Genomic DNA, 15,196 nt, shown 5'->3' on the forward strand with positions numbered 1-15,196 from the left:
TATCCCTGAGGGTCCTGGAACCAACCACCCCAAAGTTACTGGGAAAAGGTAACTGTTAACAAGCTAGCACTTCATGCACGTCTTCCATGTAGGTGCCCCACCAAGAGATTCAAGAGGTCACCACATTTTAAACGAGCTTCTAATATTTTAAAGTTAAATTGGGTTTGTTAGGAAAAAGAGAAACTTCCTCATGATTTCAGACAGGTAGAAGGCAGAACTTCATCTAGCCTACCACAAATATAAAGCCTAATAGTCTCCTAATGAGCTCTGGAATAAAAGGCAATTAAACAGGTAAAATTCATGATAAAATTCTAAAATCACAAGAACCTTTGTCAACAGACTAAAAGCAGACTGACTCCAGTGGTAGTAAGATGGTAGAAAAGAGCATGTTACCTATTTACAATTCATGTGAGCTTCTCTCTCAGAACTTTTGGGTCTTGTGTCATTTGATAGAATAAATAAGCAAACTCCAGTAGTAAATATATACAACCAGACATCTTTACTTTTCCTTAGAGTCCATCATGAAATAATCTCTATTTTGAATTCAATGCATCTTCTTACCACCAAACTGGAAACAGAAAATTATGTATTACTATATTCTAGATGGGTTCAGCACTATAGTTCTGCATGTTCAGACTTCAGTGCCACCAATGTGAAAGTCAATTCTACTTTGGAAGTTTTAAAATTATTTTTTATTTCTAGGTCCTAGAGCCATGTTAACATTTTCTGAGTTAACTTTTAGAGTTGATGTCTCAGGGTGTTTTGAGTGTTAATTGTTCAGTGCTGTGTGTTAGTCAATACCTGGCCTGACCTTTCTACTGTCTCTGATTTTGTTAGATCTCAGAGCAGTGGCCCATCTTAAATATTGCTTCTGTGCAGATTATTATAAAACAGAGCTGAGCTGATTATAATTTGACCTTGGCTTTTGAGCATTAATGTTTCCCCACCTAGGAAAATAATTTCTTCATATATATATATATATATATATATATATATATATATATATATATATATATATTCTTCCTTGTAATCTTTTGTTATGTTCCCAGAAAATGAAATCATTTTTTGAAAATATAGTTTAGAAGTTGGTTATATAATGTTACATAATCTAGTGATTATTTAGTAAAATTAAGCCCCTTTTTACAAGTGAATGTCAATCATCCCCTTCCCAAATACATTTAAGTTGAAATTCACTATGAGTTTTCTTAAAACATGGCCTTCTTATATTATTTGTAAGATACTTTAAATTTCCCTTCCTTTCTTGGTCAATTCTCCAGAAATGACTGACTTCCAAACCCACTCCCACCCCAGAAATCAACTCTATTTTTCAAAAGTCCTGCTTAGCATCAACATTAATCACACATTCATTTGCATTGACCTAAATGTTTGGTGTTTGTCACAGCATATAGACTCTCTCTCTCTCTCTCTCTCTCCCCCCCATCTCCTCTCTCTGTCCTTCTCTCTCTCTCTCCTATGAGTCATTACACTCTCAGTAGAATCACAATAGAGGGCTCAGAACCCTTCGCCCACACCTCACTGTAAGGGAAAGGAACCTGAAGACAGCTTTCTTCTCTTGTAAATGTCAAGTGTTCCGCATGTCTGCATTGGGGGCTGAACAGATATGTAACCTTGAAGAAATAAGTCCTTGGGTCTGAGCAAAGTTTTGAGCATTCAAAGTCCAAAGTTGGCTTTGTACAAGTGTCCCATTGGGAACTGTACTTTCTTCTTCTATTACGTTTAGCTATCTGCACCGCCAGCTTGTCATTTGGCTTGTTCTGATTGGCCAGGAGAGCCCACAAGACACACAACTGATGCTTCCTGGGTTGTCTTCAGGGCAGCTGGCAGCCCTGTGCACATAGGGAAGGAGCATCTCATGATCTTCCTTCAACTCTTCTTAAATGTTGTTTCTCCTTTCTTCAGTCTAGCACACTGCACACCATATCAAACTAATAATCAATTCTGCTTAGTCCACAATGCATGCAAGAGGATGGTGTAAAACATACACTAGGTGATGGCAAACATTTCAGAGCTTTCAGTGATAACGAAAGGCTGGCTGCCATACAAAAGGCCAGTGCCATGGGTTCGCCACCACTGCAGGGTCTGATTGAGCTCTCCTTATACCCTTTCTGAATAGATCTCAAAATATCCAAGTCTGTATTGAGGTTGGTAGGGAGTGTAGCAAATCAGAATAACCTCGGAGACCTACCAAGGTTTCTTTTTGTTGTTGGGATAATTTTGCTACATTCACACAAAGAATGTGTTTAGATGACTGGCATAATTTGGGCTGGAGATTTGGCCACATATCCAGAAGCAGGAAGAAGAAAACCAGGGGAATAAGGAGGGTCTAAAACTAAATGTGGCCCTATATTTCTCTGCAGAAAGCAGCTCACAATTTTAACAACCCACCCTGTTTTGTAGCTCAGAATAAAAGTGGGGTTGCACCTAACCCTACCAGAGCAGCCTTCATGATTAGAAAGTGTTCCACACCTTGTAGAGCCCAGGAGACATGAGAATAATTTTAAATGCAAATTAAATTGAGGGGGTAGCAGAGAAGAACACATAAAAGACAGTAAAACAAAACCTTTCAATTTTCTTAAATTAGCAGTCAAATGTGTTCTAAAAAGCAGCTCCACTCAGATCTCTTCTTAGGGGTTGCATTTCATCACGATATAAAATGGGAAAATCCATCACTTTCCTCCACTCTGTGCTTTCAACTTGAGACTGAAGGGAAAATTAGGAGCAGCTCATTTGGGCTGGCAGCCTCAGCTGTTTTGCTTAGCTGTCTTTGATGCTCTCCTGTGTCCTGTTGCAAAGGGTGAACAAGTTCTGGTGAGTATCTGCCAGCTTTAAGGGTCCTCCTGTTATGGGTTATACCTTTGTGGCTATCGTTCCTTTACAGAGGTGGGGGAATCCCCCCACTAAGACCTATATTATTACACATCTTTCAAAATCTGGGAAATTTCAAGCAGCTTTTTAAGCTGCTTCCAGTGACTGATTCACAGAAGGAGTTATTTTCAGCCGAGATGCCGGTAACTGCTTCTGTGTATTAATTATAGCAGGGGGACGTTGAACATATGCTTACTAACATTGCCTTTGCTTACCATCACTCCCATTCCCTGCACCCCCCGCCCCCAGGTCACCTTTACTGTAGGAGCTGAAACCCTCCAACATTGTCTAGACAACTTTCTCCTACTGATTTTTTTAACCATTTAATGTACTATTCTGTTGTGATTACAAATCAACCTGGGATTTAGGATTATAAAAAATGAATGATTAAACCAGAAATCTGGTTTTTCAATGACTATATCACTTCTCTCTGCACAAGACATGGGGGTAGGGTAGGGAATAGCCTCGGATGATGTAAAATCTACATATAGATTTTGATGGTTTTCTGCCAAAGTTTTACACTGGAAACTGGTAATTTTCTTTCTTCACAGGGAGGCTGAGGCTGGCGTCACCTTCTGTTGCTATGGTAACACGCTCTGGCCATTTATCTGATAAAGGAAGTCCAGTGGATGGAATGCATTATTCATCACTGACCTAATCAAACAATCAAAATTGTTTACTTTCACCGGGAATATTTAGTGACATCTGGATGAAACTGCTCTTGTTTGACTGCCGACAGGTAGCCTTCATATTTTTGCAGTAAGTATGCTTTGTTGTTGGGGTATGTTTGGATATTTTTAAAAGTTTCCCCTTACCGGACTTGGTTTCTTAAGTTAAAATGTGTATCTTTAGAAAAAGAAACCAGTTGTATTAGCCTGTCTGAGCTTGATTTTAATGACTGTTGTGTTAATGTTTTCTTTAAAAACATCATGCAGAAATAGAGATGCTTCATTTGTGTAAATATCAAGGAAAGGCTCTGTGGGCTCAGAAAAGGAACCCAGGAGGCTGGATGTGTTTTGATGAAGTGGTTTAGTTCCTGACAGGCTCTGCATGGTAATGCTATAGGGATTCTTGCAAGGCTGCAATAATTGTCACTGCTCTGCCAACTGCAAATCTTTCTCAAAAGCAGGCTGTGTCAGGTGCAGGCAGGTGAGGATCATGTAGCACTTTATAAAATGCGCTGGAGGGAATTGCTGAAAAGGAAGGAACTCAAGGCATTTCTCCAGCAAACAAGTCAGTGAGTGTCATAGATGCAAGGCATCTATGAGCTGAGGGTTGGATTCCCAAGCGATTCTCCCTGCTGGAGGAGAATCTGAACATCTCCAGATCAATTGAGGATCAACTCTCAGGATGCCTGACATTTACTGATGCCATTTACCAGATAGACCTTTGAAAATGGATAGAGTGAGAATTTAACAGTATATTTTCCAGTTGATACACACCAAGGAAAAAACTGGTATGTTGTCTCTCTCTAGCCTGAATTGTCTGTTTTTCTTGAATAGAATATATTACTTTTAATAAATGTTGGCTAAAGGTTGGATTTTCTCCTATAACAGGAAAGCTCTGTTGGTGGCTATAGGGGTTGTCTTAGAATTGGAAATGTCGTTCAAATAGTGGGCTATTATAATGGGATATTCTTTTTATTTATAATGGGATATTCTTATTCAACAATTTTCCATCTAAAATATTATGGATTTTTCCTCTATAGGAATTCAAGTAAATACTTTATCTCAAAATTCTGTGACTGAAACATAAAGATGGATTATCCCAAAATGGATTACTTTCTGGATGTCGAGTCTGCTCATAGACTCTTGGATGTGGAGTCAGCTCAAAGATTCTTCTACAGTCAAGGAGCTCAAGGTAATAAAATGGGAAGAAAAGAGGAAAGTTCTCTCATGTACACACTAGCTTTGTGTTAATAGTGCAGTGCAGGCTGGACGAGTTTAAGTTGTGTCCCAGAAGTTTAACAGCTGGTATTTCTGAATTGATAACCTCTCCAAAAGGCTGCTGGAATTGGGATGGGCATGTAATAGAATAAATAAATCCACACTTGCTGAAGGTGGTAAAACAAAATGTACCTGACTATAGGTACAAATGTTTCTCAGAAAGCTGAGTTAGAAAACAACTCCCACCACCTTGAGCCAAAGACTGAAAGCGAATCCAGGATATTTTTCCTTCCTGAAAAACTTTTAAGTTTACAGCCACTGCAAGGGAGGATATCTTAAGGCACCCTGACCTAGCTGGGTGGAATCCGGTTAGACTAAGGGTTCCTGAGATAAACATAGACCTTGTATAGCTTCCTGATGTATTTCAGATGATTTCAGCTATTGCCTTGGAAAATTGACATTGCATATCCAGGGAGCAGTAAGGAACATCAGTTTTGCGACATGTGGCCAATGTGCACATGTTCATTACTTTGTTCAAGGTGATCAGTTAGGCTTCAGGTACGAGTTCTTCTATTCAGGGTGCATGTACAATGTTGGCTACCATGTCAGGGTAATGAAAGAAACTGGAGAGCTTTATCAGATCTCCTGATATATCAGAGACTTTTTAAAGCATGAATTCTATTTTCTATGGAATATTTAAGTTGTCCAGTCAATGAACCTGAATGATGGGCATGTCCCAATGGTACACTGAGAAAGATGACAATGTCTCTATTCTTTAATAAAAAAAAGTAGATGAATTCCTGGAAGTCACAAAGCAGAGCTAGGAAGAAAAATAGTGGCTTTATAATCTCAGTATCTTTCACTTCTACGTGATGGGGACTTCACACTGGACACTGATAATATTCTTCCCTGGTTTTCTCTTCTGAATTTTTAACTCATTCTGGAACTAATCGCTTGTGGCAACCTCAAGGGGTTGCAAACCTGCTTCTCCCTTGCTTCTGGTTTCCAGGACACAAGCAGTCCTTTGAAGTCAAGAGGGGCTAGAAATGATCTGGTGGGTTTGCTTGCATCTGTGTGCTCAGCACCACAGCTTCAATTAGCAAAAGCGATACAACAGCTAATCCTCATCCCTCTGGGAGGACGGAGCCAGTACCACCCCTCTCACTTTCAGAGATGTAAAAGTCTTAGTGGGGAAAAAGAAGGTAGAGAGGCTCAGCCTGTTCAGGGTCTGCAGCAGGAAGACGCAAAAGTGGCTGCAGAGCTGTGGCTGGGAGGGAGGGCGTGAGACAAGGCTCCTTCTCAGCACCAGTCCTGCATTTGCACCCTGCTGCATCTGCTCCGTGCCACTCGAATGAGAGCACCATGTTCCAAGGCGGAGCCGTGCACCTGAGGAGCACAGCTGTGGGCAGAGTGAGAAAGGGAGCAGCAGTTAATTATAGAGAATACAGATGTCCACTTTGTCTTGCTTGCAGTGGGGATGGGTTAAACTTTTGAGAAGACCATGGGCTTCCGGCTTTTACAGAACAAAAACGGGCAGCATGTGGGAGGCTCAGAGAATTCAAGGCAGCCTGGTGACTGTCAGCAGATGGAGCTGGGGGCGGAGTGGTCAGAATTGTCACCATCAGTGACTGTGGCTTAGACACCAGAGCTGGAGCGACTGGAAAATGCATGGGAGGTGGTAGCATAAGCTGCTGCTGCTCTCCAGAATCACGTTTGCTTGAGGGTACCAGGATGATGTTCCAGTGAAGGAGTCCTAGGTTTGCAGGAGGGTGGGGACTCAGCACACATCTGGTCCAGTGTTGTGAATCCCCTAGACTCTCTGAATCAGAGATCCAGGGGTTCAGAGGCCTCGAAGTTTGCATTTGAACCAAAAATGCCAGCAGTGGTAAGCAACCCGGAACTTCACTCTAGGGACCCATGCTTAAGAACCTATCCTGGGCATTAGAGGCAGATAGTGCCAAGGGCGCCAGGTGAATGGGTGAGGGCTGGAGCACTGCAGCCTGCACCCTTCCCTTTCCACACACACTCAAGGTTTGCAGTAATGACCAACAACGTATCTCACCAGTGGCATGGCTCTGTGACCAAGGGAAGGAGGACGGGGCGGCATGGTGACCACTTGTTGAGAAGGTCATCTGGGGCCATAAGGCTGAATCTCACTCCACAGCAGCTGTGGACTCTGCCAGCATAGCCCAGGTCAGAGAAGTACTGGCAAGGTCAAGAGGCTGCAAGTTTGAGCCCAGCTGACTTAGTGAGAGCCTGCCTCAAACTTAATAGGCTGAGTATATTTCAGTGTAAAGGGCCTGGGTTCAGTACTCAGTACTACACAGAGACACACGCATCACAAGTGTGCACACACACACACACACACACACACACATGTATGCACAGGGAAGCCAAATGGTCCTGGATTGAAGAAGGTCAAATTGGGAGCAGAGTGCAGAGTTAGGAACCTGGGACTTTGGTGACCTCAGACCCCGCTGACTAACCTGTCATGAGTTGATGTCATTTCCCACCTGTCCACTCTGATTGTCATGCAGCTCTTTCTATAGACTGATCAAGTGTTCTGGCTGATGCAAATACTTCCAAAGGGGGAAACAAGAAATCGGAGATCTTTTCTTTTTCTGTCTCACTTTCCAGAGTTGCCCTTCAGTGAATTTATGGTATTTACAGATACATAAAATTCTAGGCAAAACAGTACCTGCTATATTGATTATGTACAAAATGCTTATCCAGAGCAACAATTTCAGAATTACGTTTTTTGAAAGCCTCATAGAGTTCTTTAATTTTTTTCTTGGAAAGTGGCAAAAATCCTGTTCCTAAATAGAGGATGTCTTAGCTAGTTAGCACAAGAAGAATCTTAGAGAGTGAGAAAAAAATCAAGGAAAAAAGCAGTCAGATTCTTTTGGAAGTCCATGCAATTTTCAAGATCAGTGATCCATTTTGCTAAATGAAGCAGGCTGTTATTTTCTTCCATCTCCACTTTTCTTTGGTTTGATGCTGAGTTCAGGAAATCAGTTGCTTCTCTGGAGATTCTACTTTCAAAAAGCAGACATGATGTGTTGTGGAGAGCAGGAAAAAGTACAGGGGCATCTTGTTTTTCTGCTGTCAGTGGAGAATGCTCTGCTCTGTGAGTGGTCATTCCGCAGTAAGTCCTACTAGCACAGAAGAGTTCTCCTGAGGCCCACTTTCACTCACAAAAATAGTACTCTAGAAATACATGTTACTTCAGAGATCAGCCATGTCTTGACATCCCATAATTTGAGGTCACTTACCTATCAGATTTCTGACAATGCTGTCCCACAAACTCCATATTCAATGCTGTCCTTTTATAATGAACAACCGAACTAGGACAGAAGTTATGTTATAAAATCACAAAACTAGCATCATGGGATTTTTGGGTGGAAATAAGCATTGTAGACCACTGATTCTCACAGGCTCCTTCCTAAACTGAGGCAGACCCTTGAGGGCCAGATCCAGGCCCTAGTGCTATGTTTCTGACGAGCTCCTGGGTTATAGAAATGAATGCTGAGAGTTGAGAACCACCATTGGGATCCATCAGTCACTTGCAGACTGTGGTCCTACACAGTCAGCCCCTCCCTTATCTGCAGAATCACAGAGCCCATCCTAGACTTAGAGACTCAACTTGCATTTTCACAACTTCTCCAGCTAACCTATACTAAAAGTTTTGAGAAGCAAAGATTGTATTCCAGTGCACATTAGAAATACCTGGAGAGGTTTTATGATTTCAAGGCTGGAGTCTCACTGGAGTCCCACTGGAGTCCCACTGGAGTGCAAAGAAATCAGCCTGTGTTGAGCACCACAAATGTCCTTTTCATTGCCCCTTAGGGATTCCAGTGGGCAGCCAGGACTGAGAACTTCAGACCTGTCATTTCATAGTAAAGCAAGTCCTTATCATACCATGCCTTTCTTACCTGAATATCTTTTCTATGTAGGACTTTCCTATGAAATGAATCCAAACCATTGGAAAAGGTCAAGTGGACTTTAAACAGATGTATTAGGGGCTGCACTTTATGTATTCTTCATCTTCAGAGAAACTTTGGGAAATAGGAATTACAGTATTAGGTGAATGTTATGGGTTAGAAAGTTACTGCTGGACATGGTGAAGAACCTTGAAAAGTAGTAAAGCTAGGACTTCAGTTCAAGTGTGTTGACTCCAAACCCCAAGTTATTTTGTTTAAGTACCTCATCCTGCATGCTGGAGAGAGGCACCTTTTGGGCAACACTGTAGATCCAGGAAAGTAAGGTTGGTGACCAAATCACACTCCAGAGACAGTGAGGCTGGGGCTTAGAGTGGAACCGCCGGTGCCCATACAGCTAATCAGGAGAGGAAGCAAACAAGAGCCAGATCTCATCTTTCCACCCTCACGCCCTTCCTATGATGCCAGAGTTTTCTTCTGTTTTCTCAGACAATCAATATCCTTGAACATTCAATTCTTTTCTGAAGGGAACATAAATTATAAGACAGCCAATTGACTAAAGTCACTGGACAACCCAATTTATGGCTCCTGGTAACACTTTCCCCTCTTCTATCATTTTACATAATTCTTGGGATTGGAAGCAGATGCTCAGTCATTGTTCCTCTTTATAATGCACCCTTTTTTCCTCTGCATTGTCTCGCTCCACAAAGGGAAATGCCAGCTTTGACAACTGATGAATGTCACAGTGCGGCTTAGAGTCCCTGTAAGTTGTTTTTGGAAATAGAGGGAATTCATCAAAATCCCTCTGTCAACCATTTCTCCCCAGCCCCCTCCCACTTTCACCTTTTGCCCACCCTGTGAAATCTGTCAGAACACAGGTTTTTTAATCTTTAGCTTTGAGTTCAATGTTCTCTAACCCTAAACGCTGCATCTCTGGGAGCTTTTCAACATGGCCCCAGGAGACAAAGACATTGGGTAGCACTTAACTAATTGGAAGTCATTAACACAAATATGCTCATGTTCTTTCCGTGTCCCATATGTAATACAAGGACCATTCTCAATGTCCCTTTCTCTGTGAAGATTTGCCTGAGATTTCCAGAACTTTCTCCCACAGTGTTCTGTTCAAGCCTATAGTCCAGCTATTGCCAGGGTGCATGAGTCCACATGTATTCCACATTGTGTTTCCACCACTGAACAGACCCACAAGCTCCCATAAGTGGCTTAACCTGTCCATCAAAACTGTCCCAGCTCCAAAGCCACAGAGATTTTTGAGAAGCAAATGAGGCATCCCTTTCTAGTGTTCACTATATTATCTGCTTCTATTGATGAATTATTTATACCATTGTTTTATTGGTACATAAGTGTCACCTACCTCCTCTGCAATGATCTCTACCATTCTCTTGATGCTCTCATCATTCTTGGTACACAGTAGAAGCATTAAGATGTATTCAGTGTCTCCACTGAAGCAATGAAATGAAAATGCCTAAATCTGTACTCACAAAGAGAAACTTTGGATTTAGAGAATGTATTTGAGGATTCAAGGTTTGAAAATGGGACCTAATACTATTAAAGAACTGAAATTTTTAGTTGGAAATGGAAACTACATAATAACAAAAGAAAGAATTATAAAATACAATGCTTGAATACACAGAGATAAAGGAAATAGAAGGAAGTCATCAACTTTGATATGTTTCCTATAAAACAGAAGAAAATTTTCAAAAATCAAAAGGAAAAACAAAATATAACATGAAGAATTTAGGCATACTATCAGAGAAATTTAACTTTTTAGAATAAATCTTCAGCAGTTCCTGAAGTCTGTGATGATTGAGTTTTTATTCCACCTAAAAGTAGAGTTGTAGAATAGACAATTTCTCAGCTTTTACTCTTACGAACTTAATTGAGCTCAATTCAAAAGCTGCTCCAAACTGGGCACAGTGGCACATCTGTAATGCCACCTACTCAGAGGGCTGAGGTAGGAGGATCACAAGTTCAAATACAGCCTGGGCATCTTGGCAAGATCCTGCCTCAAATAAGATTTTAAAAGGCCTGGAGTGTGGCTTAGTGGTAGAGTGCTTCCCTGGTATGTGCAAGATCCCAGGTTCCATCCCTAACAATTCCCCCCCAAGCTGCTCTGAATACATTCAGGAGACTGGCAATTAATGTATGCACCTTACTTGAGATATCTTTCCCTCCCTTCTTTAGACCTTTACTTTCTAGACAAGGCCCTTACACTTTTTGCCCAATTGACTTTCAAAGCAGCTTCCAGGTACACTCCTGTTTCCAGCCAGACTCAACGGAATCACCCACCTAAGCCCCAAGCTGGAAATACTCTATGAGAATCACTCACTGGTTCACAGTTTGCCATGGTCCACATAGCCATGGTGCTTTAGGATCCAGTGCTAGGTTGTCTTCTCTGTCCCTGTCCCCTGAGACCTTCATGCCATGGCTTTGAGTATGGCTCATATCTGGACCTACAGGTGTGATTTGTTCCATAAAGGCTGAGGCAGGAGCAAACATCACAAGGCAACTCAATCCCTCTTTGGGATGTGATTCCCAACTGGATGATAACCTTTTCCATTCACCAACCTGATGTCCTCCCACCTGCCACTCAGAGCCCTGTAGGACCAACACTGCAAAGTCGACCAAATTTCCTGCCCCACAGTGATATCCTGCCTATATTTTTGTTGATCCATTATCCAAGTACATGTAGCTTGCATGTAATCATACTATTTTCCAGACCCTTGTCTTATTAAAAAAGAATAGGGCTGGGGATTTTAGCTCAGTGGTTCTGCTGCCTGCCTTGCAAGCAGAAGGGCCTGAGTTCAATCCCCGGTACCAAAAAAAAAAAAAAGAAAAAAAAAAGAGAATAATTTCTAGTCTTGCCAAGCATGGTGGTGCATGCCTGTAATCTCAGCTACTTGGGAAGCTGAGGCAGAAAGAATACATGTTTGAAGCCACCCTGGGCAACACACCAAGACCCTGTCTCAAAACATTTTTTAATGGGCTGGAGATGTCGCTCAGTGGTAGACAGCTTCTCCAGCATGCACCAGGCCCTGGGTTCACTCCCTACTACTGCAAGAAATATTTCTAGTCTTGTTTTCATAGTGCTCTAGCAATCACCTTCAAGAAATTCTTGGTCTTTGGTGTTTTTCTCTATAAATTCAGTTAGGAAGCTGCATGCTGTGCTTCCCTCAGGGATGACAAAGTAAGGAGCACACCTCCCCTCCTAACTTCCCACACGTTCCATTTTAGACCTCTAATTGCTCACAGCCAGGCTCTCCAAACCTGTATTTAATACAGGGAACATTATGTGTGAGGGAGGGATGGAAAGCAGATCAAGAGGAAAATATTGCCGAGATAGCTGGTCTGCCATTTGCATGGATGTGTAGAGGACCATGAAGTCCAAGCCCCGCTTCCGGAGAGTGCCCTGGGGACAGGACAGCTCCCTGCGCAACAAGGCACACTCTTGGTGCCTCGAACAGTCTTCCCATGCTCTTTGTGCCTGGCCTCCAGGCAAGCAGCTGCTTTCGTGTGTATTGGGATTTGGGCTCCTCTATAAAGTAAGGTATGAGAACAAGAGGAAGCCAGCAAATGAGAGGGTGAGACAGAGAAGAAGGTGGTATGAAATAATTCTGATCATTTAATAACTCCTACTCTCACATAAGGCAGATGAGAGAGAGGATTAAAATGCTACCCACACTCAGCCAGCACCAGCCTTGACCCAATTAGCATAAACAATGCACAGGTCCTAGGGAAGAATTCTCACTCCTCATTTGCCAAAAAATGTTTAAAAAAAAAATTTCAGTACCACCCTCTGTGCCTATACTAGCAGAAGGGAGGATGGGGAACCTAGCATATCAAAATCAGCTCCGAGCCAATTCCATTTTTAATATCTTTAAGAATTTCTCAGTAAGCAATTAGATGTACCCACTCATACAAAGCTCCTGACAGATCTCTGGTGTTAAACTGGAGTTTTGAAGTACTGGAATTGATCAGATCTTCAAGATGTATCTTTACTTCAATTAAAAAAGCATAACAAAGATAAAGCCTTTGGCAAAAGATGAAGAGTGAAATCAACCCCGCACAGCTATTAAAATGTTTTGCATTTACTTTCCACCCCTCTGATGTACATTTGAGAATTTGCTATATTACAATTAGGAATGAAATAATTTTTCACATTGGCTGAAGAATTTTACAGTGTTTTAAGACTTTAGAGCTTTGAGCTCAAACTATAATTGCTACTTCCTAATTTGTGAGATTAGGCAAGTCATTTAATCTTCTTTTGCCTCATTTTTCTCTTTTGAATGCAAATGATAGTTAATTAGAGGTCTTAACCCAGTGGGCAATGTTGAAGATTAAGTGAAACAAAATAGCATTTCACAAACTATGGTGCAATATGTAACTTTCAGATAATACATGAACTTTTGTATTATAATAATGTATTGTGTTTTAGAAAAGCCTAAATAAAAATATTCAAGTGAAATACAAAAATATAGTGAACATTGCATACATGTGGAATATTTGCAAGAAAAACTAGACGAAGTCCATTTAAAGAAAATCATTGAGTAAATAATTACAGTTGTAACAAAATGCATAAAGTAATATAGGAGTATCTCAAGTCTGGAAACAGGGAACAGAGAAATATAAAGGAATAAGCAAAACTCAAGCACTTAATCCACACTTGAGAAATACTAGCACTTATACTGATTATCTTTAATCTTATCAAGCCTAGGAGGAAAGGGGCAGGGCTTCAGATTCCCCAAGGGAGACCCCATACTTCCTGATCCCTTCTTTCCAATATTCATTCCTACTTCAAATTACAGGGCCCTGCGGAAATGTGAAACAGTCTTAAAACATAAGAACAAGAAAAAGCACCAAAATTTTCATTTTTAAAATAAGATTACTATTATATTTTAAAATAATCCTCCTTATAGTTTTACCGCAAGGTAGCATTAGCAAAACTATATTTATTTCCTATGAATTTATAGCAAACTCTGGTGTATCAGAGAGGTAGATGTGTGTTCCAGGGGACATCCAACACGAAATGCCAATTAACTTGCATTTTGATTAGTAAGGGAGAACAAAGAATCTTCTGGACAGTGTAAGGTAGCATGTGCTGAAGCAGGATTATGAGAAGGCAGCTGCATTAGAGGAAAAGGGAATGTAACCCTATTGCTGGACTGAGAGGTTATTGCAGAGATTAAGAGTGAAGAGGCAGAATAGTAGGCTGCTGTGAACAGTGAACGCAGGCAAGGCTTTGTACGCTATACTAAGGAGTTCCAAAGCTAATACTGAATCCTCTGAAGAATCTAATGTAGAGGAGATCAGTGTTTAGATCAGGTCACAGATGTGGAGGACAGACGGCAGAGAATGATCTGAAGCTACAGATACAAGAGAACTGTTAGGTGGCCGCTGCAGTCATCCAAACAAAAAGGGAACAAGGTCTGGGGACAGGGAACAGAATGAATTCAGAAGGAGAGAACCCTGGAAATATTAAGAAGGTTCTTTCCAGATTATGTGCAGCGATAGTGAGTGGCCAGCAAGAGAAAGAGAGGTGTTTCATACGGCTCTTAGAGGGTGTCTTGAGGCCCACTGGATAACGACGAAGCTGTTCCCGAGAGAGGGATTTTTGGAAGAGAATCAGGTGGTGGGGAATTCAGTTTACAAGATATTGAATTTAGAGACCTTCTATTGTATCCCTAGCTTACCAGTATGGACAAAGTTCTGTAGGTGTAAAGCCTGGTGTACAGAATATTCTGTGATCCTGGTAATTCCTGAAATCATTTCACTCGCATGTTTTCCATCTGCTTCTGAATATGTGGTTCCATTGGGCCTTTAATTTTGCTTTCATATTATTTAGAGTATTGGGATATTATTTTTAAAATATCTTATAAGTTAAAACTTTTTTATTATAAATGCAACATTTTCTCCTTAGTGCTAGTACTCAAAATTAAAGGTCCACTGAAAATATTTACATGAAAGAAACATTTGCAATTACCAAAATTACTGGAAATTTTGGCTCATGTTTCCATAAGAGGCAACCTTCTGGGTTACCATGTAGGAGTCATCTCAAGGAAACAAGTTTTAAAAATTCCAAGCACCTCAATCTCTATATAGAACTATAGTTTGTCCCAGAATGGTGCAAAGGAGGGGAAAATTTTTTAAATAATCAACCATAGCTGGTTAAAATAGAACTTACTTTTCTTTTGAACCTGTGCAGTAAGATCTTCTGTTCTGTTTGGTGACTAAATCTGATAGGCAAAGGCAGTGAAGAAACTACTTGGCTTAGCACCACTGTCTCCTGTCTTTGGAAAGCAAGACACACACCAAATACCACACTGCGAGATTGATTTTGACAATGACCCCATATCGCTTGCTGGCTCAGTACTGTGGCTGTGTACCCTGAGGTTGCAAAAGGAAAGCAGGATAGGAGGAGGACTCACACTATGTGTTAGGGGGTTGGTATTTATTTTTTGTCTCATTTGA

General features: G+C 41.1%; 1 protein-coding gene across 4 annotated transcripts in view; it reads left to right on the plus strand.

Moving 5' to 3' along the window:
• Positions 1-2,640: 2,640 nt before the first annotated feature.
• Phactr1 (phosphatase and actin regulator 1) overlaps positions 2,641-15,196 on the plus strand; it is a 512,176-nt gene continuing 499,620 nt past the window's right edge. The window contains exons 1-3 of one of the 4 annotated variants that reach the window (XM_013073205.3): positions 2,641-2,829; positions 3,438-3,645; positions 4,595-4,746. In XM_013073205.3, the coding sequence (XP_012928659.1) occupies positions 4,644-4,746 (103 nt within the window). In that variant the 5' untranslated portion in view covers positions 2,641-2,829; positions 3,438-3,645; positions 4,595-4,643. Of the gene's footprint in view, positions 2,830-3,437; positions 3,646-3,917; positions 4,343-4,594; positions 4,747-15,196 lie in introns of those variants that run through there. The other 3 variants (XM_004847676.4, XM_087181168.1, XM_013073203.3) reach the window with 3 other exon arrangements.

This window comes from Heterocephalus glaber, unplaced genomic scaffold (assembly GCF_053883595.1).
Source record: "Heterocephalus glaber isolate CG9 unplaced genomic scaffold, H.glaber_assembly_v1.0 deba00001472, whole genome shotgun sequence".
NCBI classification, from domain to species: Eukaryota; Metazoa; Chordata; class Mammalia; order Rodentia; family Bathyergidae; genus Heterocephalus; species Heterocephalus glaber.